General features: G+C 40.8%; 1 protein-coding gene and 1 long non-coding RNA gene across 7 annotated transcripts in view; one reads left to right on the forward strand and one right to left on the reverse strand.

The window, feature by feature from the left end:
* The window catches only part of AHRR (aryl hydrocarbon receptor repressor), a 95,366-nt gene that overhangs the window by 38,104 nt on the left and 31,142 nt on the right, over nucleotides 1-26,120 (reverse strand). For all 6 annotated transcript variants that reach the window (XM_068671260.1, XM_068671258.1, XM_068671263.1 and 3 more), the window contains one exon: nucleotides 572-672. In XM_068671260.1, the coding sequence (XP_068527361.1) occupies nucleotides 572-672 (101 nt within the window). The remainder of the gene's footprint in view (nucleotides 1-571; nucleotides 673-26,120) is intronic.
* LOC137850823 (uncharacterized) lies at nucleotides 4,620-11,405 on the forward strand. Its single transcript, XR_011092828.1, has 2 exons — nucleotides 4,620-5,654; nucleotides 10,984-11,405. It is a non-coding gene; the product is annotated as an uncharacterized lncRNA (long non-coding RNA).

Consider the following 26,120-nt stretch of genomic DNA (forward strand, 5'->3'; position numbering starts at 1 on the left):
AACTGCTGTGCGCTAGCTGGTTCAGTAGTTCACAGCAGTATTAATTCTTCATCCAGATTAATGGATCCAATTCTCAGTAACAGTATGGCCCCTTTACGCTGGCCTGCCAATACAAAGTCATCCTAAAGAGGATAAAAATACACAGAAAGAAAAACTTCTGCGCACATAGCTTCCCTCAGAGCACGGAGCTGAGGAAGTAGGATAAATTAAGACGTCCCAGAATAATCTTAGCTCAGATCAGAAACCCAGCAAGCTCCTGTTGATACCCTCAAAATGTGTGCCAAGTCAAACACATCTCAGCTATCACTGCAAGTGACAAAGAACTGTGAACCAGACTGCAGGACGGCCCTGATCGCTTACAGGACGTAAGGCTGCAAGTGCTCCGGCAGAGACTGGACAGGACTACCACGACTGCCAGTTTTGCTCTTGCAAGAGCTCACAAGTGTGCTTCTTGAGTGACTCACGCCAAGACGGATGGTTTGTTCCAAGTTGCCACAAGGAATTAACTAGCATAGATCATCAAAGAGCATAAATTACTTAGAGCCCGAAAAGACGGCGTTTTTTCACTCACTTCTAGTAGAAGTCCACCTTCTTGTACAGCGGTCTTGTTACATACATTGTCTTCTTTTATCGTTTGGCCAGCTTGCTTCTTAAAGTGCTTTTCTTGAATGGCTGTTGGAAAGAGTTATTATCAGTTTAGAAATCATATGGATTAGGGCCACTGGACTCAAATTCTTACTTAGGCACTTAACATCCACTGGTTTAATTAGGAAATACTGTCTGGATCTCAGTTACTGACAACTTTATTTTGTTGTGAGGGAGATAGATCCATACATATCTGGAAGTCCAGATGTTTTTTATATGAAATATCTATCGCACTTTTTATTATACATATTTTTTCCATTACTGTATTCTACATAAAGCAACAACAAAAACCCACAGGAAAGAAATAAAAGATAGTTAGCAAGTTGTTTTGTTTATAAAAATATGTATTATGAAAATATAAAGAAATGCTTATATAGCTCAGAAGACAAGAGACTGAAATACGTTTCTCATTTTCAGTGCTGACCTTCTTGGCATCAGATTATTTTCAGTCTCACTGTACTCTACTCAGTCCTAGGAGTCTGAGACTGATTGCAATATTCACAGGAATGTGCTAAAACTGTTTTGTTTTGAAACAGAAGTTTAAAGTTTGGTTTTAGTAGGTCATTAATTACACGAAATTCAGGAAAATCTCTAATGATATATTTTGCAAATTTTTCCTGAATAATAATGAAAATCTTCATGGGAATTGAAATTTCCTGTGCATGGGTAATCATTGCTTGATCTGAAATATCTTTGAATGCTCAGATTGAAGCCTTTAAACTGACAGATCCCACATAAAAATCCCCAAAATACAGTCTCATTTCTGGGGATAATGAAAGCATTTTTGAGAAGGCTGATGCCACTTGTTAGACTGGGGTTTTCATCATCTGGGAAATGTGGAGTATTTATAATATGGTCAATAAAAATGACGGGATCAGCTTCACGTGTTCTGCCCCATCCCAGTGCCTAACTGCAGTGGGTCACACAGATGTCCAGGCAGCAAGCAGAGATTCAGTTTTCAGTTTGTTTTCCTTCTCACGTAGAGAATGAGAGCATACCAGTGAGATTATCTGCGACATTTGATGCACATTGCCCATGCCGGCTAGAAGCAGTGACAGCCAGAGGTGGTTAATAATCCCCCAAAAAAGGCTGAGAGAAACAGGAACTGTTTATATCAAATCGGAGTAAGGAGGGGAGACAGCCAGCAAGGCTCTACTGCTCTTGAGCTGTTGCTTAAAAGCCGTGAGAACAGGTTTTAAATTTTCAGTAGGATATCAAATTTTAAAAAACAGAAGTCTACATTTTTAATGGCTTGAATAACATTTCTTGCAAGTGACTGAGGATATGACCTAAATGGAGTCACTTCCTCTCCAAAGGGCTGTACCAGAGCCCCTTATCGAGGTAACAGCCTAGTGAGGGGCAGTTGCAGGATACCTCAGCATTTTGCAGCAGATGATGGCAATACAGAGCCATGCTGGCTGAATATTCAAGATGTTTTTTAGCTTGCATTGTAAATATTTGCTGCCAGTGATAATGCCGGTCATTACCCCCAAGCAATCATCTCAAATGTATAATTAGAGGCAATAAATCCCTCCCCTGGGCATGTGAAAATATATCAGGAAAACCCAAAGCTGCCGAAAGCAGCTCCCTGCGCATGTTTTCCAGCCAAAACAATTCTGCGATTTCGGAGTTGTAAGCTAGGCTTCTATGAATGGGCTACAAGGATTTTTGAACTTACACTTTCATTTTGGTTCACCATTTGAACTAATCGGAAAAGGACACTTTCTTTTTCCTGGTCAGCCAAGCCTTCTGCTACATCTGTCCCAAAGAACAGAGGCACGGCTATCACAGCACAGCGTTAGACACTTGTGACAGTCATTTTTAAAAGCACAGCCCCTACTCCGATGGGCTCTTCCAGAATTTTCCCCCTCAGAAAAAGATGTTTTTGTAGCTACTTCCGCAGTTGCTTGCCGTCTTTGTGCAGGTTAAAGGACAGACAGGGAGGGGTGGGAGGAAACGAAGGTTTATTTTTTTGATCCGTTCTTTTGGCTTGGTGAAAATTCCACCAAGTTCTAACTTCATCGTTAGTGGAAACTATTATTGTACCCGACCGAGCGGGCCAGAGCTCCCTGCCTGTTTGTTAGCCTTCAGGCTCACACAAACAGCAGCAGAAGCACAAGAGATGTTTGTTCCACAGCTAGTCTGGCTAGTATAAATTCCATCTCCGAATGGAAAGTATTTTAATGTTATTTCGCCAGCTAGAGTTACCCGTATGTTAGGCCACACACATCCGTTTCATAACATACGCTACTCGCTGGCCTGAACTCTAAAGAGACCCTATTGCACCATCCAAGACGACTGACGCCCTTTGCACCACGAAGCAAGAGCCCCTAGGGGCAGGCACGTTTGCTCCTTGCACCTGAGGCTCGCTGGTCACTCTCCTGCCTCCCTGTGCTGGAAATACTCTGTTAATCCACCCGTCAGGGCAGCAGGGCTTGGCTCATACGGCAGTGATCACTCAGAAGGGGCTGCTGCTGCTGGTAGCACGACGCCTGGAGGGGGCAAAGCAAGAGAGGCTGAACACCACGCAGATCCCCACGGTGAAGGAGGAGGAGGAAAGGCAAGATGTGGCAGAGAGGGAAGGAAAAACTGCAAGATGTTATCTTAATGGGCAGAAAAACAGGGAAAAGAGGGCAGAGCAGCCTGGTGATGGCCCTGTCAGCACCAAGTATCAAGTGGGAGAACTGAACGAAGGTGCTGGTTGTGACTGGTGGCTCAACAAGACAACTGCGTCCAGGCTGAAACATTATATAAAATGAGGGCCCCTCTGGAGCAAAAATTAAGCCTACAATGATGAAAGCAAATGAAGGACTGGAGAATGCAGGAGTGCTGTCTCTGTTAGGCAGGGAGGAGCAAGTTGTGGAAAGTTAAAAAATAACAAACAGCTAATGATGACTCAGTGACCTGAGGGGAAAACTTCTGGCTTCTGGAGTACCATATATCAAGAATGGGGCAAGAAAATACTGATATTGCAGGCAGTCTGATGAATGCTGCTGACTGTATAAAATAATAAAATTTAAAAAATGAGAGTTCTAGCTTTACAGAGTCTGAGACTGTTTTCTGTGGCAGAAGCAACTTTTTCAGCCAAATTGCCAGCAATTCAGTGTAGAACACTCACCTACTAGGTTCAAAAGTGGCAAAGTGAATGGATAGGAAGCAGGAACTATGGAGACCTTTTTTTTTCTGAGCAGAAATTATCTAGCTTGCATTTCCAGAACACAAAATAAAACAGAAGATGGAGCTGTTCTGCCAAAGAAGATGAATGAGTGTATTGATACCATAAGATGATAAATACAAGATATACAACAACCAGGGCTGACAGTTTTGCAAGTTCATGTGATCTAGTGAGTGTGGCGCAATCGCAGACAACATTAAAAAGCCACAAGTCTGGAAATGCTGGGGCCTATAGAAGGACAACACCGTGGAAATGTACAGGACAGAGGGAGAGAGGGGGAGGCTAGGAGGAGGAAAAGGAGGGAGAGAAAAAAAAAAAAAAAGAAAAAAAAAGAAAAGAAAAATGATCAATGTGATTTCCTGAAGGAAAGGTCAAATATCTGAGGACATAATTTCTAATCTAAAAGTGATGAAAGGAGTGGCCACTGAAAAATAATGTTGAGTTGGAATTGATAGCTAATTGATTAGGGGAGAAAAAAAAAAAAGTCCTCAAAAAGGGTGATAAGTTTGGATGAACGGAGTACCGGGCTGTCTTACACAGTGCTGCCGAGCCTTTCACTGCTGCACTATGTCACAGTGTGAAAACCTGAGATCTTTTCTGAGCCTGACAGGAGCATTGCAATCTACATTTACAAACCAGTTGGCTTGAGTATTGGAATATATACAGAACAGAAAAGCTGCCTGACACTTTAAAGTCTAAGGACGCATCATGAAACCAGCCACCCCCTTTTGCCCAGAAATAACAGCACATGGACTCGTTGTGGAATATGCGTTCGTTCGGAGGGATGGAAATTCCAGGACTCTCGTAAAACTGCACTTTTTAAACCAACAGGGTTACAGTCTCCAAAGTATTTCTGTATCCCTTCCTGCACAAGCACAACCTTCTTTCTTCAGAAAATAATCAGAACTACCTGCCAAGCTAAGCTCTGTAACAACCTCACGCGTGGTCAGGCTGGCCTGAGGGGCACGCATCGCCTTTAGCTGCCAAGATTCCTCATGTCCCACAACAGTGTAGGAGCAAAATGGGCAGCAAAAGGATGTTATTTCTAACCTGGACACATTGCCTGGGTTCTTTTGAGGTGGAAGAAAGGGATGGTACTATTTTCTTCAGGCTCAGAAGGATGCAGGTGTATCAGTACCAAACCTTTCTATGACGAGTATCTGTGAGACCAGCGATACCCCTGGGAAAAATTATTTCTTAAAGCGGGGAGATCAAAATATCTGAATCTAGCCTGCAGTTTCAGAGACACTGCTTTACAAATACACGTCTCACTTTTGGTAACTTACTCGAAAGGAAGTGAAAATCGGGTCTTTCTTCCTGGATCGCCGAGATGCAGGAAGAATTAGCTATGCATGCTACCCTGAATGCTAAGAAAACAAAACAACACGGCTAGGAAACACTCGGTCTGAGAAACAAACCTACAGCCACGAACCCAAACGGCCTGTTTCCTCTTGACGTGTTGCAGAGGACCCTGAGTGACAGTAAGGACAGCACGATTTGGCTGCAGACCAAAATTAAATAATATGCAGCATAGAGAACATTATATGAACAGCTATATGAAAGGGGCACTTGCAGCCTGAAGTGCCGCAACAGGCAGGCTGCACCGACGTGCCGGGAGGGGAAGCGGCAGCGAAATCCACCCTCTGAACGCAAGATGTGTGGTGCTCGGTGCCGGTGCGGAGGCTACCAGAACACCAGATGCATTTGCGCTAGCAGCAACGCAAAGTTTCTCTCCCCAACTCAGTGGTTTTCTCAGTCTGCTTCTTCTTAAGAGATGCTTTGAAATCCGACTGCCCTTTGAAGTTTCTCAAGTACAGCATGACATTTATTTAAGGTACACCCCGAACTGTTTTCTTTCCAGATCCCATCCCCTCTCTCTCTCTCTCCCGAAACGTGTTTTCTCCATTTTCAGCGAGCCCCGCACGCCTCCCACGCGCGAGGGGCACCAAAATGGTGTCCCCCCTCCCAAAAAAAAAAAAAAAAAAAAAAAAATAGGGCTCGCCCCATCACTCTCTCCCGACCACGGCCTTGCGTGACGGGAGCTGGCGGCACGTGGGCGGCTGCCGGGCACGCCGCCACCTCGGCGGGCTGACACCCCAGCCCGGCCAGAGGATCCCGTTTGATGGGGAGGCAGCGGGGGGAGAAGGCCCTGGTGTGCGGAGGCCGGCTGCTGACTAACCCAGGCCGCGCTCTCACGCAACCCCGCCGCCTGTCAATCTCCCCTCGCCTCTGACAGGGGCCTGGCGCCCGTTCAAACCCTTGCGTGCAAGCAGGCGGGCCGCCTTCCCCTGTGAAGTATTTCATAATAACAACAGCTGTTAAATATTGATGACTCCTGGCAAGCCCTGAATGCTTTTCATGAAGGTTAAGCCTTCGTGTAATGGAACCTAATTCCTCATTATGCGCTGTATCAGATATCTGGAAGTCGCCTAAAAAAAGCAAGGGGGCTTAAAGTACAGAATCAGAAAATAGCTCTCCCGCTTCAGGGAGGGGGGCAAAAACCAGCAACGTGAAAGGCAAGGAGTGTTTCTGTGAAGTAAAAGCCTTTCACAAACAGAAAAAAAAAAAAAAAATGCTACAGGAGCAACGATCGAAGCAGTGGGTTTAGCTGTATTCCCCCGGGTCATTTTGTGTTTTTATAAATAGCTGCAGATGAGGTAAATTTCGTAAGGCAGCAATCTGACTGTCACTGCTGTCTGTGTGCACATGGTAATTATTTTTTTCAGAAAAAAAAAAAAAAAAAAAAAAAAGAGGGAGAAAGATGGCTTCCCCACAGCTTCTCTTATAGCATCAGTCTGGAGAGGCCTGGCACGTGAGGCTGCTTCATGGCGATCAGGCAAGACATTGCAGTGATGACGGTGCATGTCCTGGGCTGCTCTCCTCCAGTCCCCAGAGAAATCCCCCCTGTGCCTCTTTCTGCCCTCTAAAGCTTCTCCTGTGGGCCCAAACCTTTCAGCAAGGATGTCCCATCAGAGAGGGCATGTGTTCAGGTAAGAGCTCGTGATGAATAAACCGAGCCTTTGGGCTGGAGCTGGGGTGATGCCAGAGCAGGTAGTACCAGAGCACCAGCTAGAAGGTGATATCAGAGCCTGGCTGGAGGTGAAAGAGAAGGAAGACACACCAAGGACTTCCTGGGGAGCTGAAAAAGTCAGATTTTTTTTTTCTCACATTGCCTTTGGGGATAACCACTTTGATAAGGAAAGCTGAGGAGCTGAAAATAATTGTCCATGTATTTTCAGCTGTGCCAGGAGCTCTGTGAAGTTTCAGAACAATATTTTACCTGTGGGGACACCAGACCTATTTAGTCAGCCAGGGTAGGGAATCACAAAAACATTGTAAGATTTAAGACGGAAGAGACCTCTGAAGGTTATCTGGTCGACTCCACCCTAACCGAAATAGAGCTAACTAGGGAGACAGGTTGCTCGGGGTTTTTGTTGAGTATCTCCAGTAATGGACATTTCATATTCTTTCCAGGAAAACTTTCATTGCTTGATTACAAACAGAATTCATTTTGTAAGAGAGGTTCATGGCTGTAGGTGACCACTAGAATAAATTCTGTATGTTATGCTTGCCGTTTCCACAAATTCTGGTCTGTAAAATGTGCAGATCGCTTTAAGAAATGCTGAGAATGGTTAAGTGGTGGTCATGAAAAGTGTGTGTATGGAGAGTGTGTGAATTACATTATCAGCTTGTCTTTTTTTTTTTTCTTTTTTTTCTTTTTTTTGTGGTTTATTCTATCTGTATCTCACCAAACTAGCTCACAATAAACCACACTTGTGTTTTACGTTTTTATGTAGTCTGGGACTGTAACATCTCCCTTATCCCATAACTTCTGAGCAATCAGAGAACAAGAGAAAAACTGTGCCTCCATGCAAAACCTAATTGTGTGATGCAAGCAACAGACTCAAAACAACTTGTCCAGAAAGCACATCTCTCTGCGGCTTACTGTTGCAACCTTTCTCTCTTTGTATGACTCGACAGATGATCTCCCCAACAGAAAACCCCACGTTGTGCATTGACAAAGTTGTTTTAGAAATGTTTGCATCACCCTGAGTAAATATTTGATTCATCATTTGGTCTGGTAGAATATATTGGCTATAAGACTGACAAAGACATACACTCCCTCCTGTATTATCCCAAGGTATAAGACTTATTCCAAGTAATTGTGTTCCATTTCATTTTCATAATTCCATTTGATTACCTACTGCTTTAAATGTGATGGGAACCTGCTGATTTATAGATTCGATCCCAAGGCCTTAAAGTTATCCCTGTATTATTCCATTCTTAGTTTAATTAAGCTGTAATACAGTTGCTTGCCTGAGTGTATATTTGCTTGCACACCCCTTTGAATAAATACATACAATATAAATTCTAAAGGGTTATTCTGTCAAAATACAAAATATATTGCAAGCCTGACTTCTAGGCAATCTGAAGTAAGAAATCTGCAACCCACTTAGTCAGCTTTCACATCAGTATCCACAACCTTAATAAAAATTAAGATGATTCTAATAAATTTTTTGCCCCTGAAGGCTTGTGCTTGTAAATTATATGTTCATTAATCAGAACTGAGTTGCAAAGCATAAGTTTAGTAAAGAAAAAAAAAATTAAGAGAATTCTTATTTAGAGAAGATGCTTAACAATGTTCCAGTGCTAAGGACCTCAGAGTGTACAAACAATGTAATTTTATCTTTCTTTTGCTTTAGTTTCCATTACCTCTGTGTTCTGCACTCTGAAATGCTGCACGTTAAGCCAATGTAGAGGTATTCAGACTTCACCAGCTAATCCACATTAGACTTAAATGTACTACAGTGTGTTCTGACCTGCCACATCCTAATTGCTTGAGCAGAATCCCAGCAAGTCCCACTGATGCCGATATACTTACATATTAACACGTATAGCGTTTCAGGACACATTACTTCTAGTATCTATAGAGCAGATAGCCTAGCAAAAGGACTGGCAAAGTTTCCCAACTCTTCCAAGTGTCCTCCGTGATAGTTGTTATTTGAATAGCTGTTCATCTTTGCCCTTGTCCACATATTAAAAAAAAAAAAAAAAGTACAGGGGAAAAGAAAAGCTTCTCTATATCCTCTGAATTCTTGGCACTTTCTCTCTCTATAATCAAAGAATGTAGACCTCTTTTGATACGGATCATATTATTTCATTGTCCCAAGGCCATTTTTCTACTAGTTTTATTCTTTCAATGAAAATAATAAAATTATGGACATTGGGATCTATATTAGAGGCAGCTCCCTTTGAGGTCAGAGTGCAACTGTTTATTATAACTGTTTATTGAGCAAGACTAATCATTGCCTAAAAAATAAAAATAAACTTTCCTCCTTTTGGGGTAAACAACCTGCTGAAATAAATTTGACTCTGAAGTATTTTTTCAGAAGTATAAGTCATAAGAGAAGAATTCTTTTTTTTTTTTTCTTGAAATGACAGCTAAGAAAAAGGTTGTATGTGGTCAGAAGTATGCTACTACAGTTTACTAGAATCTTCCCCACTTAAAAAAAAAAAAAAAAAAAAAGCGGCTCTAAGGGTGCATCTTATGGAAGAAATGCAATAAAGTCCTGGTAAAAGATTTATTTGGAGAATATCAGAACATTTTTAGTCTTTATCAGCTGCAGAAGATGTGCACCAGTTTACCCTCTTCAATTTAGATCTACTGTTTAGAACATTTAGTAAATCAATCCCTGAAGAATGAAATCAAATCAAAGGCCAAGCATGAAAATAAACGCAACTAGGAAAGTGTATGAGAAAGCGTCTCTCACCCTTCCTGATTAAATCAATCTGACAATGACTGACTTATGTGAAATTTGCATTATCTTTGCTTTCCTTTTTGGATTTGATAACCTGTTTCCAGCCCTATGTTTCAAACAGGCTATCTCCTGAGCTTCCACTCCTCAATATATCCTGCTTTTGTAACATCCCTGTCCCTTTATAATTTCATTTGCACCACTCTGCATGGAAAGGCACTGCCTAAATTCATACCTCCAAGAGGGAATTTAAGTCAGTATCTCTTAGAAAAGAGTTGAAAGAGCATATGTCAGTAGGCCAGTATATCACCCAAGAGACTGTTTAAAAATAGCCAAAGCACAAGATCTGGAGAGGATAAAGGAAACCTTTAAGATGAAATAAACATTGCATCTAAAATATTCACACTGAGACCTTAGTGCACAGGATGTGCATATGTTACCCAGAAAACCAAATCTGGCTTCATCACATTCAGAGTCAGAAGTGTCATAAGAGCAATTCCTTAATATCTGCCTTATATAGCAGCCATACTGTATCCAATATTAGAGGCAAAGGCACAGGCACATTTGCTTTCCAGTGCGCTTTAAATACGCAAACACACTCGACAGAAGAAATGCAAGAATCTCCACCTTTCAGTCAGATGGAGACTGCAGCACACTGCTGCACCAGCACCGATAAATATACACCACACAATAGGGCTCTCTCTTTCTAAGGCAGAGCTGAAATGCTGTCAGCTTTGCTGCTGTCTGTTGAGACTGCCATGATGGGACTGAGTGTGTGAAGAGCTGACTTCAGAGGTTCAATGGACCTAACAAGTGCAAAAAATATGCCTGAGAGGAGCTCCCCTGTTTTTTTTTCCCCTAGTTTTGTTTTTTCTCCCTCAAGAAGTAAAAAAAGGGGTTGAGACATGGTTAGGGCAAATGAATACCAGGAAAATGAGTATCTTAATAAAAAAAAAAAAATCAGAATTAATTTTCCAGATAATATTAAAATAGTTAAATATTTTCCAGAAGTTTTTAGATGATTGAGGAAAATTAGTAACATGAAAATTTTACCTAAAAGTTACAAATTAAGTACAAGGCAACAACTAAAGTCAAAAACTGAAGGACATACCAGAACACTAAATTGGTAATGTTACGATTCCTGGATATGTTTATTGTGTTTTTATGCACACTAATACTTTAATGCACGCATTTAAAGTCCAGTCCTGTAAAGCTATCCAAACAGATGGACCTTGCTCCCAACTGGAATCACTTGTAAGTCAGAGGGACTGCAGGGAGGACATTATGGTTTGTCCAAAAATAAATTGTTTTGCAGAACAGGAACCTTCGCACATGATGTGTTCAATTACTACGAGAACCTTCATTTTTCACTTCCTCACCACCGTTTTGCTTTGTCTCTTTTCACAGGCAGGTTCCTTGCTCAGAAGGAAGATCTTCAGCAGAACCTGAAGACCCTAAGAGGGCCAGTAGTGTGCTGACATATTCTCTCCCTGTTAAGACTAGAGAAACTAAATTTTAAAAAATGCCACAGTCCCTGCGTCAATGGCCAGAATTAGGACCTCCAAAATTTCTAAGCATAATGAAAAATGCCATCTTTAAAAGAGACAGAAAGAGATTGGAAAGCTCTAGAAATGTAAATTGTGGTTCTGCTTTGATTTGCCTTTTCAGTTTTAAACAGAAAATTCTTAGATATGGAGATAAAATTAAAAGGCTGTCACACAGTTCTTATCAGACTTGTCCCATGAGAAGACAAGGAACGGCCAAACAATGTTCTGTTTTTCAGAAACAAAGTTCTAGCTAATAAAATATAACCCTTTCTCCAGTTTCAACTCTTCTGCATGTTTGTCATTAACTTGAACAGGCAAGTCTGCCTCCTGTGAAGGTGTCTCGACTCACGGCAAGCCACCGAAGAAATAACAAGTATTCCTTATGGGAGTAAGGGCAGGAAACCTGTCTCCTTCTCAAAAAATATATATGGGATTGTGGCCTCAACTTTCAAGAAAATTATAGTTAAATACAACTTTCACCAAGCCATCAATAATAGGTGAATAGTATATGTAAAGAGAATGATGATACAGATATTGGTTCTAGTGCTCATTCTTCTTATTCTGTCAAGGTCTTCTGAATGAAACTGGTGATTTCCTACCTACTGACTCATCAGATCTGTTTTACACTCATTAGCTAACATAAACATCACTTTATACTGGTTTTTCTTCAGTTCTAATGTGATTTCCATTGGATGTACACCGAGACTTGCTGCCAGAATGGGTCTAATAACCCTTGAGACACAACTTATCAGCACTATGACAAGGAAAATACGAATTGGCTTAAGGCAGAAAATGAACACTGCAAGCTGCAGAGAGCAAAAAAAAAAAAAAAAAAAAAAAAAAAAAAAGCTTTCATGCATAGTCTTTAAAACTGTGAAAATTAAATGAAGAAAATCTGTACTCTAGACCCTAATTTGTGCTTAAACCACGTAGTTTTAAGAGGAGTCATCAAAGACCTCGTTTATGAATGCTGCATCCCAAAGAGGCTTTCTCAGTGGCGAGCGAGCATTTTTCCTCCTGTCGGGGCAGAGTCGCAGGGAGGAGGCTCATTTGTGCATTGCCGGTCTCGCAGGCAGCAGAGCTCTATTCCTCTGATCAAGAGATCACTTTCATAACCACTTTTCTGAGGTCACAAATGAGTCTGCTGCAGTCACGCAATCCCTTGCCTACCAGAGTTTACTATAACAATACAGGTTCACGAAAACCTTTTAAAGAGGCAGCACATCCTTTCCCCCAGCACAGATGCACGGCGCGCACACGTTATCACACGGGCTTAACCGAAACGTGTCATGGGACTGCTATATTTCAGCTCCCAGTAGGGAAATAAATGTATTGCTTGGGGTATTATCTGGGTGGAAGAACGCTCCCTAAGTAAAATTAAATAAAAGATTATGATAGTTAGTGCCAGAATTATTTTAAAGTATACAGGCACCTTTTTCAAATATTTATTCAGCCCGTTCCTTTTTATTATCTTAAGGGTCCGTGTCTGCCAACCATGTGCTACTGTGAATTATGCTAATTAAGATATTTGAAAGCCATGGCAAACAGTGAAACAAACATTAGATTAAATAAACAGCAGATAATGATTGCCCTGAACTAAACATTTGCTGCCGCCTAGTTAGAAGCAGCAATGATACCGAAATGTACAACCAGGAAACGGGTTTACTATCCGAAGAAATACTAGGAACATAAAACGAGTACTAGTGTGAGCATGTTTGTAGGACAGAAAAGCCCATTGCATATTTTAGCTGAGAGTATCCCACAACTGACCAACCTCCCAACCTGTTTTCATGGAAGAGGCATGCAGGTAGTAGCTGGAATGGCCTCTGGTGATGGGGGCAGGGGAGAATTTAAATTAAAAAATATAGGTATTAAAGTATTTTTTCTTGTTACGGTGAGTTACCTCTACCCAAAGAATGGGAGTTGGCCTGTTTTCACAACCAGTTAGCACTAGGAAAACAACTGTTGTTGTTCCATCAGGAGTTATTTGCATTAATGTAAAGTTTTCAAAAGCTTCTAAATTACTCTGGAGCCTGCAACTTCAGAGCTGAAGTTGGACGTATCGCTCGTTGACTTTTGGGGAGGATTAGCATCCAGACACATTTCATTTACAGGTAGCACAAACAGGCTTGCCCAAACCAGCTTTGTAATCCAGCTTAAATAAGGAACAACAGCAAGGAGGGCACAGCGTTAAGCCCATGGAGGGCTCACGGATGGGCTGGGATGACTCGTTTGCACGCTGCCTTGTGAGTTCGTTGCTATTATTAGCCACGCCAGCCAGATTAAAGCTAGATCAGGTACACCCACACGTGCTACGCAGCCAGCTTCAGGGACTCTGGAGATGTACCCACAGGTCGTGCAAAGCCCTTGCTTTGTCCAGAGATATTCAGGCTTGACCTTGATGCGTATCTCCATCCGGCTCGAGCACTGAAGTCCCCTCCCATCTGCACCAGAGCTAGCAGTTTACACAGAAGACAGCCTCATGGTGTAGCTTTGATACAAACTTCATGCCTCCTCAAAATCAGCCTCGTCTCCGCTCCTGGCCCTGCCTGTACTCTGTGAAAGGGAAGTTGGGGCATGCTCCGATGCCGAGTACCATCAGGAGGTGGTAAGATAGACTGTGATCTATAAACGGGGGTGTTGACAGCCTCCAGAGTGTCTTCGAGGGTAACAGTATCACTGCAGACAAGGCTGGAGGCATTTTCAAAAGCAGGCCACAGTTTCAAAAATTTCTGAAACTTACTGAAGAGGTTCCCCCCGGTCTTAAGTTACTGGTTTGTTCCAATTCCCTAACACAACTTCCCATGGAAAGGAAAACTATACAAGGTCAACTTCTGCCTAAACAAAGAGATGTGACTTTGCCCCTCTTTATAAAATTTGCCTAAACCACAAGTTAATCTAAAATGAAATAGCCCTGGATAATAATGTAAGTATTTAATTAACATGGCAATTTTTCCTTTGTAGTTATGGAAAGAGATACATGAGAATACTGTTGTGTTACTTTACCTTTACAAACAAATTATCCTGTTCTTCTGGAGGCAGTTGGCAAAAAGATCATTGGTAACAGCAGGAATGAATATACATATGGGTATTTCAGGGCAAACAGCTGCTCGAATATTTGCTGCTCAGCACTGCTCTGTACAGCGGTCTGGCTGCAGAGCTCGTACCTAAAACGCCTTGTGTTACTGACAGTCCTTTCTATATTATTTGCTATACGAAAATAAAATATTTGTAATCTTTTTTTCAAGAATACAACCTCTTTTGTTCAAATACGGTGTGGACAATTGCTCTAATTTTCAGGGAGATATAAGAAGGTGTCTAATGAACGTCCCCAAGTGCCTTTGGACCTGCAATTCTAGAGAAGGAATTGTCAATAATTTAGTATACGGAAATCAGCATAAACAATGACCTTCATTATGCCAATTTCCAAACAATTCCTGCCTTTCCTCATTCCCTACCCAGCTCTGAAAAGTTGCCTCCGACAGCCAACGATCTGTACATCACGTATATACCTGAGAGAACACGGAGGCAGAGGTTTGGATTAGCTGCAAATCTGCCTTTAAACTCCCCTTTTTTCAGTCCTTTTGCAAAATTTATTTCATTTGAAAATTATCCAGAGAAATGTAATCCAACTCACTTACACTCCCGCTAATAATCCAAAATCAAACGATTTCAGATTAGTGTAATACAAATCGTTATTTAATACATAAATTGACTTTAAATAGCTACTAAGAGATATTCCTTCATTAGAAATAAGTTTAAGTACTGTGAGAAATTACAGTAATTATAATCAAGCTTTAAGGATTTCTGAGTAACTCAGTTACAAAAATTACATCAAGCATGCTCAGGAGAGAGCTGCCACCCTCTTCCCCTTCCTGCTGCCCCAAGATGCCATCCATACTTGGTGCTCAGCTGCCTTTCTACCACAGCCCAGTGCTTTCCAGCTTTTTTTTTTTTTTTTTTTTTTTTTTTTTTCTGGCAGTGGAGTGAAAAAGTGTTCTTCTAGAGCAGCGTGAATGATGTTCTAGCTTAGACAGGACTGCTGAAAGATATCTCAGTATCCAAGTAGCAGGCAGATTAAAGAAGACAGCAAATAGTGCAGCTGCAGAAAGAAGTTTAAGGTGAGTTAGGGCTGCAACTGAGCCTTCCGCATGTGGCTGGGCAGACGGCGTGTCCCAGCACTGCTCTGCCTCTGCTCGGCGTGCAAAACGAGAGCAGGATCTGGAGTGCCTAACCGAAATGCTCTGCGACGGTCAAGGCAGCACAGCTGGGAGTCAGCAGAGTCAAGGCAGGACCGGGGGCAGGCTGGGAAGCGGGCAGCCGGAGCATTCTTATGCCTCATGCATTTTCCACTGCCCAGATGTTCCACAGTCGCCACCAGTTGTGAGAGGCTGGATGCGCCAGTCCCCGAGGGTGTTCTGACCCCTGGGAAGCGCTAAAGAGGCCCAGGCCTGGCCAGCATCGAGGAGGCACAAAGGTATTTTGAAGCGCTGATCGTCTCTTCTCCCACTCAGTCCCCGTGCCAAGTTTAGCTGTGGTGCAGGAATTCAGCTGTGGTGCAAGATTCATTTTGTACTTTAACCCAATGAGCTAAAATACCATCTGAGACCAACATGTAGTTAATTGCTGTGAGAACAAAACTTTGAATTTCCTGACCTATTCAAAGTTTGAATTTCCCATTAACTCCACGCTCCCATACTACCAGATGGTATACAGGACGTAGTTTCCAAAACTCCCCGCGTTGGAGCGTAAGCAAAGAGAACAAAACGAGCTGAACCTCAAACCCCTGGAAACCTGCTCTTTGTACACGGAATGGCAAGCTCCTAAACAAAACGACGAACGTGCCCATGCAACCCCCCCCTTTCATGCCGATAATCCTTCTGATGGAAACTCTTGCACCAAAGCCATCGCTGCATGGGGAGCTGGAAAAGCACTGGTTAGCACAGCTGACTCATCCGCTGACTAGCCCACAACATCAGCCACAAAGGACCAAGAATGCTGGTGGTGGCATGAAGCGTGTGGGTGGGAGCAAGGAATAAGCAATCATCTGGCAGCCTAATGCAGGAGGGAGGGTTGACAACAATCATTATTTATTCCCCCCTCCCGCCCTAAGGCTCCATCCCTCTGCTGCAGTGATTCTCATCATCTTGACGCTGTGGTAGGGCTCTATGCAGGGGAGGGAATGAAAGGTACATCCCCTCCCTGTGGCCCATGCAATGAAAGCATCAGCTGGCTATCGGAGCTCGCCGCGCCCAGACCACATAGGGCAAAAGGCCCTCGTGGAGGAGAATGGAAAAGAGGTTTGCCGGGTCCTTCTTTCACCCAACAGGAGACAAGAACAATGTATTACTAGAAAAGAAAGAAAAAAAAAAAAAAGAAAAAAAAAAGAGAGAAGAAAAAAAAAAAGAGCATTGCTTTCCCACCAAAGTCAGTCAAGAAAATAGATGGAGACCTAGTGCTGGAACGGCAGAGGGCAGATACAAGAAAAAGCTCTTAGAGAAGAAATGAAGAATACAAGGAGCACATTGTAGCAAAGACAGGAAAAGGGGGGAAGAAAATTGTGGAGAAAACAGGGAAATCTACAGATGAAGAAGACACAAATAAGAAAAGCATCTACGAAGAGGTGTTATGTCTTATCTCTAGGAAAGCTGTCACAGATAAATAGGTGGAAAATAATTCTCAAAGATTTCAGAAGAAAACAGATTAACAAACTGCAGTCAATGAAACAGGGAAGGAAAGGAACTGAGGTAAACAGTAAAAGCAAATGCAGGAAAAAATAAAATTGGCAGATTTAATTAAAAGCTTGACATGGAAGTACACTGATAAAATCCCCAAAATTGATTGCCTGTATCCCATTACCTCTGCATTAATCCGAGTTCACTTTTCAGTGCACTTTCCCTCCAGCAGCCTGCTAATCTGGCAGCGATATGGCTAGCTGGTGCCCAATTTGCCTAGCACGAAACCCTCTCCAGCCAAGTTACTGCGGTAGTGAAGGTGTGAGCTCACCCCCCCAGTGTTTCACCATTTCCAATGGCATTTGTCTTTAATTTGTAAAAATGTGTTTAAATTCAGGCAAAGGCATTTGCAAAACACTGGGCCAGATTCTGAAGGCCTGACTTGTGTTACTCTACTAATGCCACAGTCAAGTAAAACACAACAAGGAATTAAGGGCTTGACTAGTTGTCTTTGTTTCTTCCCCAGTCAAACCTGTTGTTTTCTTAGAACAGGCTTTTTGCCCAAAATTTGTCTACAGTAGGACTTTCCTGGCAGATTACTTCAGTGGGAAGGAGATTAGGTTTCTCACTGCCCTCTTCATCCTTGGAAAGTTTCTGTTACATTTCCCAGTCTCCACCAAAGGCATTTCAGGGTGCATGAGCATACACCTCAGAAGTCTTCCCCAATGTGTTTTTCACATGCTCTTATATATATAATTTGGTGATGGAGCCATAAAGTTGTACTTTGTCACTGCAGCTCCTTTTTTTCTAGCAGGGGAAACCATTCCACCTTACTTCCCAAAGTTCAACTAAGCTGGTTGAACACAATGCTCAGAGATTCAGAAGCTGGAATATCTGCTGAAGCTAGAACATTTAAAGTCAGCACACTGACCCCTGTCTGGAGATTGTGACTTGACTTGCCTAGATAAAGGTGATAGAGAAACAATGAAGCAACTCCTCCTGTCCCAGTGACCACTTGAAATTTAGTGCCGCTGCAGTTCTGACCTCTCTTCTGGCCTCATCCTGTCAGAGATGGCTATCTAAGTCATACTAGTGGTTTTAAAGACATTATCAATTACCACCATGACACTTAAAAAGTGTGTTTGCAAACCAAACCTTCAAATTGATATCGTCTCTGTTTTCCTAGCCTTAAGTCTTTAGGAGCAAGTGTAGAATCACTGTCCCCAAGGAAGAAGAATGAAGAATGAATATTGAACCCTGTAACATCTTCAAACTCTCTGCCAGGTCACGACCTGTACATGTGGCTCACAAGATCTCATTCCTTAAACAGCTAAACAGAGCTATATTGCTAGCGTTTAATTATTACATATTTCTGGTGGTTCTGAAGACATGTTGCAAACAGCCAATTCCTGCTGAACATAGTAATATGAAAGCACCCGGCACCTTGCATGACTGAGCCTTTGATAGCAATTAAAGTAACTCCTGTAGTTCTTAACATCCCCAATCTCCTCCCACAAACATTACTTTTTTGAGTAAAACTTGTTTTTTATACATCCTCTTCCTACATGCAGCAATGTATATTAAGACATGAAAAAAATGAAATGCAAGTTCCGTTTTTCTCCACTTCTTTTCTTAGCCATCATCATAATATATTGGCATATTTTTCACACTAATCCTTACATTCATCAGTTCAAGATGTATTATCTAAGTTAGATTACTTCTCCCCTGAAGAAGTGTTTTTGTAAATTATTATTTTTTGGGAACCTACAAGGCTTATAGGGGTTATTTGATGGCACAATATTATTTTAACAAATTATTTTGAACAAAATACAGGGCTTTTATGACAAGTTTTCAGTAACACTGATATGCAATATAATGCTAGCACGAGGGAGATAAGTGTTTTCGGTACAGATGTTGAAATACTCAGGGGAATATTTAAGATTAATATAAGGCCTGTATATGTTTTGCAGTTACACAATGAGAAAAGTGGAGTAGCTATTAAGTTGCTAATGGATTAGAAAAAGAAAACTTAATATATGTAGGGTTTTGACTTAGATCTGATCTTTCCTTGCTTTCAATCCTCTTCAATCAGCTTCTTTCAGCTGTTTCCAATATGTAAGTAGCCAATTCATTGCAGGTTCAAAGGTAAATGGGAATAGCGGAAACTTTATTTATTATAATAAAAACTACAGGCAGAGATTTACTTCCTATATATACCTTCAACTTGATATATTCCATACAGATATAAAAAGGGAATGCATTAAGGGGATTTCAGAGGAATTCTAGGGACACAGTAAATCCATGTGATACATTTTTGGCAAGACTTTTATAAAGCATCTTTCGTGAAAGAAATTATGAGCTTCTCTGAAGGAAGTTTTAAAGTTTATTTGTAACTCCTCTTAGTAAGCATTTAATTTAGTTTACTGATATGCATTCTGCTTCTACTTCTAGTACAGATGTCAAAATTTTAGAAAATTTATCACCTGTGTTATCTACATGAGTGTACCTAAAATTGTAATCAAATAAATACTGGATTTATAAATGGAAATCTGCTCTGACTAATCTAAAAAATGTTTCACTTAATGGCTGTGAATGTTTAGAGCGCTGACTAATATGTTACTGCTACATTAAATAGAAAAGCATCTGTGTTAGTCAGTTGGGATTTTCTTTCAAAAAAAAAAAAAAAAAGGCTAGACCAAATATAAAACAAATGAAAATGAAAACAAGTACTTTGTAGTAATCCAATAAGCCAAATTGTAGGCCCAGGCATATAGCAAAATGAGGTAAGCTTTTCAGAACTGGAGATTATTTCTTAGTCCAAACCATGTTCCATCTCATGTTTTTGGATTTCCAAGCATCTAAATAAGATCTAGTCACAGCCTTAGAAAGATAGGTGTCTTGCACAGATTGAGCCATACAAGCCTTGTGATAAATCATCAACTTTGGGGTTTAACTAAACCATTAATTTATTTATTTACTTCCATACTTCTGTAAATCTACCAGCCACCTGTAGCTTGTCTATAATGAGACTTCTGTGCTGTAGGAACTGGTTAGTAATCCAAGCATGATTTGAGCAAGGGCACTTCATCAATAAAGGGCAATGTGAAGAAGATGAAGGATGGCTGTAGGGGAAAGAGTCAAAGCCACAAAAAGAGGAGAGAGGGTTGATAAGGAAAAATATGTAATAGGCAAGGATTATTAAAATTACATGGTCTTGATGGGAGAAAGCCAGACATAGAGATGCCAACAGAGGTGGCAAAACACGTTGCTCATCAGAGAAATGGGCAAGAAAAAGTTATTAGCTATGATTACTATGGAGCAACAGTGATGTTGCAATTATGCAATGAGGAAGACTGAAAGGCCTGAACTGAAGAGACTTCAGTCTTCTTCAAGATTGTGAGGACAGGTAAGAATGCATAAAATCAATTATTAAAAAACAAACAAACAAACAAACAAAAACACACTGAGAAACAGTGTCTGCAGGTCATCTTATAATGCCCTTCCTTCAACATCAACACTGAGCAAATGCCTCATGCTGCTACTCAGAGACATCACCATAGAGCACTGCATGACATAAGAGTTCCCGGTCATTGATACAGATTTTTTGAAGCAGTAATTGGGTGAACTGGGGGTACCTACCTGAATTCTGGCGAAGTGTTTTGCTAATTGTTAACATTAAATTCCATTTCATTTGCTAATTTTAAACTCCGAGAACAAAATGAAAATAAAAACATATGCCTTGATTACATTCCAAAAAGTCAATGAAATGCAATCAATAAACAAAATATAAGTTTCATTTATCAGAAATTAAATAGAATCTTGAAAAGACAGAATTTATTAAGAAATAAACAAAGGCCACTTAGCCTTGTCCTCTTCCATGACTTGGTATCCACTTGTCTTTAGATTGAGTCCTTCCAGTGGATTTTTAGGGCTCTTAGATGGAAACACATTTGTCACCACAGAATAAAAAGCTGGTGACTCACTGACAAAGCATACGCATACCTAGTATAAGGCAGGAAACAACAGACACAGACAACACAGAGAGAACAATTTAAAAAAAAAAAAAAAAAAAAGATAAAAACCACCAAAGAAACTATACTGATGCATGTGACAAGCAATGGTCTCAGACCTAACAATTAGCAGGACTTTGGGGAGCAGAACAAGAAAGAAGTGGTTTTTTTTTTGTTGTTTTTTTTTTTGTTTTTTTTTTTTTTTTAATAAAACTCTTGAAAGTAGATAATAAAGTGCATCTGTGAGTGGTTAAGAGGGAGAAGCAACACAGCACTTACTTGAAAATCTAATAAGTACATGATGGAAGCCAGTTCAGGAACTGACTATTAATCTTTATCCTCTTCCCTCTTGTCTAGCACACCTTTGTAACCTCCACATTTCCCCAGTCCCTATGCCTGGCCTTCTTATTGAGATTGCATCTCATCAAATTCTCAGGATCTCAGCAGCCACAGCAGCCAGCATGAGTTGCTTGTGAGGCATGTATGACAGCATTCCAGAACTTCATGAACTGACTCTATAAAGGGATTACAAAGTCAAAAAGCTGAATGACAGTCTTGTAATTCCAATTATTTTTAAAAAGCCTCAGAAAGGAAGTGGTGTTTTGTATTTACATCAGAATGGCAGGCTCTGAATTCAAGATATTAATGCGTTTGCCTTCCCAGAAGTCTCATTAGAAATAATTTCTGGCTATACTTGCACTAGTCTTGCAGAACAGTCTTCAAAGCAGCTATGACAATATTATGATATGGTTCTCAACCACTTCCATCCACAACACCATCTGGCAAATGGTCTTAGGAGAGCTTACTGGGTTTTGCTAATGTGATAAATGACAAGGAATACTAAAGTGGAAAGGGACCTATTTGCAGTGAGCATGTTTTCTAGTTTGGTCTGAGCCTACACTCACAGCTCGTCGTCTCCACAGATCACACGTGTCGTCTTGATGCCTGCGTGGCATAGCCAATATATTTGTACAGACACAAAAGAATGGAGTTACCTGATCTGGCAGGCACCAGGGAAGTTTGTTTGCACCAGACAAAGAGTGAAGCACAAAGATCTTTGAGCTAGTTTTAAGGCTGTTGGTGTGGGCACAGAGTGTCTCAAGCTGCTACACGGAGGTAACAGGAGCTTGGAAAAGGTCTAGCTATGTATCCCCAAGGTGACGTAGCTGTTCTGCTTCTAGCTGCAGGACGAGCTCAGACATCTGCATTATTTCAGAGTTCTCTGCAGAGAGCTTCATCATGTACTGCAAGCCAAAAGTTAGGCAGTAGCAGAGCGAGAAAAGAAACCAGGAAGGTAGTCTCCCATACTGTTCTCTAGCCTAAAACTGTTTGTCCTATTCGTCTTCAAAGCCTTTGCAATTATATGATGCCAAGCTAAATTCCTTGTTCTGTTGGATAAGAGGTATTGTCTTTCCTTTAAAACATATCTGTGTTTAAAATTAGAAACAAAGTAAATCATTTTCTTGAGAGTAAAGAAACACATTTCCTCTCAGAGACAGTAATCAGTCATGAAACTGAGAACAAGTGTAAACCAAGCCAAAGTTCATGCCTGAGGGAATGCTTTCCTACCTCCCATCCACTGCAGCACTGACTAGGGCAAAATTATTGTTATTACCTTCTACAATCACTGCAATTTCTAGCAACTTGTGGCGTGAAAAAACAATACTTCCTATGCTGAAAACCAATATTGTTTCCATATCCAAGGAACACTTGGTCTGCTGTAGAACTAAACCTACACTAAGTTCTTTCTCAGTCTCCAACATCCAAATACAATTTAACTCAAGAGAATGAGGCCCGTAGAAAGTCCATTCATTACAGCCTAGGATAATAGAATTTGATCCACAGGGGGCTAGGAGGGTATTTCAACAGCTGGTAACAGGCTGGGCCAAGGAGGATCTTTGCTGCAGAGGAAGGATTGAGCAAGCACAGTTCTCAAGCAAGTTCACATCTGTGAATACAAAAGAGCACGTATATCAGCCTACTAGTTTAGATGGGGCCATTTCTTTCCTTGTCATATGCCTACATTTATTTATATCAATGATATATGAGATGCATACTGTGAGCTAACCAAGCATAAAAGCCCACCAAATCAGAATGGTTAAAAATGACTACTTAAGCTAGAGAAAGACAAAGACCTCTGCTTAACAGCTCAAATTATCTGGGGGATTTCCCCTTGCATTGGACCAATATAGCAGCTGTGGCTTGTGGGAACACTATAAAAGCAGCCTTTATGTGTTTCTGTGACCGTGTTGTCTGGTTCTGAGTGTACTTCTATCGCTAGAAGCAGCAGAAGTATTCCAGTGCCAAATGACCGGAGGAGAAATCAAATAGTCAAAGGTTCTTCTCCTGTCACTTGTCATTTTCAGGTCCCCGGTTTTATAATCAGACCTGCCAGTATCAAGAGAAACACTGAGACCTACAGGAATATTCAGTTGAATGGCATTCAGCAATAGAGAAATGGTATAAGACAGATCCAGAACTGGAAAAGGAAGTTCTACAAGAAGACTTGTAACCAAGGTGTATTCCCCAAAGACAGCACAAAGTCTAGAGAGTCCAACCCTCTTTGCAAAAAGCCTGACACAGCTCCGAGCTTATGAGGTCTGACAGTATAAACAACCTACAGCACATGACACCAGAAGCAGTACCAAAGGAGTACCAGAAAAGAATTGACAACTATTTATAACTAACATCCTTTATTTGTCATTATTCTAAAAAGATGAGTATGGAATTTAAAGCCAGCCTGAGAATGTGATATCTAACATATCATTGCACCAACAGGTTCTCTTGATCTTCAAAAATGACAGGAATTCAATAAATTTTATAGTCTTCTTGTTCTTCCTGAATGTAAGCTTATTCTGAATCCTGCCTGAACAATCTACTCTGTTTCTCTTACAAAACATAACTTGTTTGCAAGAAACTAAGGAGAAAACCAGTGAGCAGGAAGAGGTAGTAAAACCTTCAATACTCTTTCAACAAGGCAGAAAGGTGAGACAAGGTCCTCTTCCAAGAGTCAGCAAAAGTCTCCAAAGGGTCAGAGAGATCTTCTTCAGGTTATCCATGAGTACAAGCAACCTCCGGTATTTGTTATATACAATGGATGGTTTCCGCAGGAAATAAGGGGAAAAGAAAAAGTGAAGCATGGCTGTAAGCAATGTGTTAATGTGATACCATACAAAAATGTCAAAATAATGCAGTTTGAAGAAGGGTTACATGGGTGAAAGTATATGTGCAGCTGCTTCTCCAGAATTGAGCCCCACTGGGTATCAGTAATGAATAAATGCAGCTAGCCATCTTAATGTCTTGACACTTCTACTAAAATTTCACTGATGTGGCATTTTAGCTCTTGATTAGATAATGACTTGGAGAAGTAGGTCTTCCTTCAAAGATTTACTTATATACCACTTCTGCAGCAGAATATTCTTTCCTTTTTTTCAATTGCTGTATCATTAAGAAAATGGTAAAATTATAGAGCAGAAGAGGGGGGAAATGTGTTTCTTTCATAAGAATTCCCTTTTTGTCTGAAACATTCTAAACGTATTGGTTAATTGAATACCATGATTGAGTACAGCCACTGGGATAGCCTTTCCTGTTACCTACTCTGACCAGAAAGGTTCTTTTACTGTGCAAGAAGTTAAATATGCTGCTTGAAGAAACCTAAACAACCTAAATTCTTATAGACAATCTAATAAGTTATGGCTATGGACTACAGCAACAGATACCCTAAAGATATTTTTATGTGTGGTTTTTTTTTTTTTTTTTGTTGTTGTTGTTTTTTTTTAAAAAAAGTCTTTACTTCCCTTGCAATAAAGAAATCATTCAGGCATTCAGTTTCAGAGGACAGCACCATGAGTGCTCTAAATCAGTAGAATATGTCTTTAAAAAAACAAACTTGTAAAGGTTAAACTATACAAAGATGTTGGGCACTTCTTGACTCAAGGTATCATCTTCAACCTTAGCTAAGCAGACTGAAACTGAAATCCTGGATTTGTAACTCAAAGTATAGGTTTCATCAAAAACTAGAGGCTTAAGGATAATCTGAAAGCTTCTCATCATTTCCATAACTGAAATCAATATATAAATCATAGTAAGAAAGGATTAGTGGGAGTGAAGAGATGGAGTCAAGGAGGTATAATTCCATGAGTGCTGATCTAAGCATTTTATCCTGTTCTCATCATAACATCTCTTACAATATTTATTTACATTCCAGATCTTTCCTTCTTTTACTTTTCTACGTCTGTTCTAAACATGTCCAATATAAAAGGCATGGAGAGTCCACCAAAGGTCCACAAAGACGATGATGAGACTGGAGCACCTCTTGTGCAAGGAAAGGTTGAGAGAGTTGGGACTCATTAGTCTAGAGAAATGAAGGCTCAAGGGGGATCTCAGCATGTATAAATACATGAAGTGAAGGTGCAAAGAGGACCAAGCTCTTTTGAGTGGTGCCCAGTAACAGGACACGAACTGAAACACAAGAAGGTCTCTCTAAACATCAGGAAATGCTTTTTTTCTGTGTGAGTGAGCAAACACTAGCACAGGTTGCGCAGAAAGGCTGTATAGACTCCCTCCTTGGAGACATTCAGAAGCCTCCTGGATGTGGTCTTGAGCAAGCATCTCTAGGTGGCCCTGCTTGAGCAGGGTGTTGGACCAGATGACCTCCAGAGGTCATTTCCAACCTCAGCCATTCTGTGATCCTGTGATTCACTAAAACTATGGTTTAACATTTAAGGAAAAGCTTCAGGCTACTGGAACCAGCTAACAAATGAAAGAAGAAAATTCTCCCCCAAAATGTAGTCAGTATAGGCCATAATTGTAACAATAAACTCAAACTTATGAGTTCAGTTTCAAAACATTTTAAATTTTATTGTGGAAAAATCTTCCTTGCTAATGTAAAATGAAATCTAAAAAACATGTTTATACCAAAAGAGCAAAATTTGGCTATCCAGAGGAAAAAAAATGCTGAGAGATTTTGGAAAAAAAATGCTGAGAGATTTTGGAAAAAAATATATTAAAAAGAAAGCAGAAATGTTAGGAAGGGCAATGGGAAGAAACTGGAAGCCTGAGAATCCCTCTGCTTGCAGTGCAGTGGAGTCCTGGACCATCAGAAGAGGAGCTTTGGTTCAGCTAAGCAGCACTCATAAGGAAATGTTGAATAGTGTTATGGTGTGGATAATGCACTGAAAGCAAGGTCATTCTTTGCTCCCATACTCTTCTCAAGTTTTAATTTTGTAACTTTCTGGATTGACATACCTCTCACCAGAAACACATCTGCCAGCTATGGGGTGTCAACTGTTGCAGTAAATGTTCAAATTCTA

This window comes from Anas acuta, chromosome 2 (genome assembly GCF_963932015.1).
Source record: "Anas acuta chromosome 2, bAnaAcu1.1, whole genome shotgun sequence".
Lineage (NCBI taxonomy): Eukaryota > Metazoa > Chordata > Aves > Anseriformes > Anatidae > Anas > Anas acuta.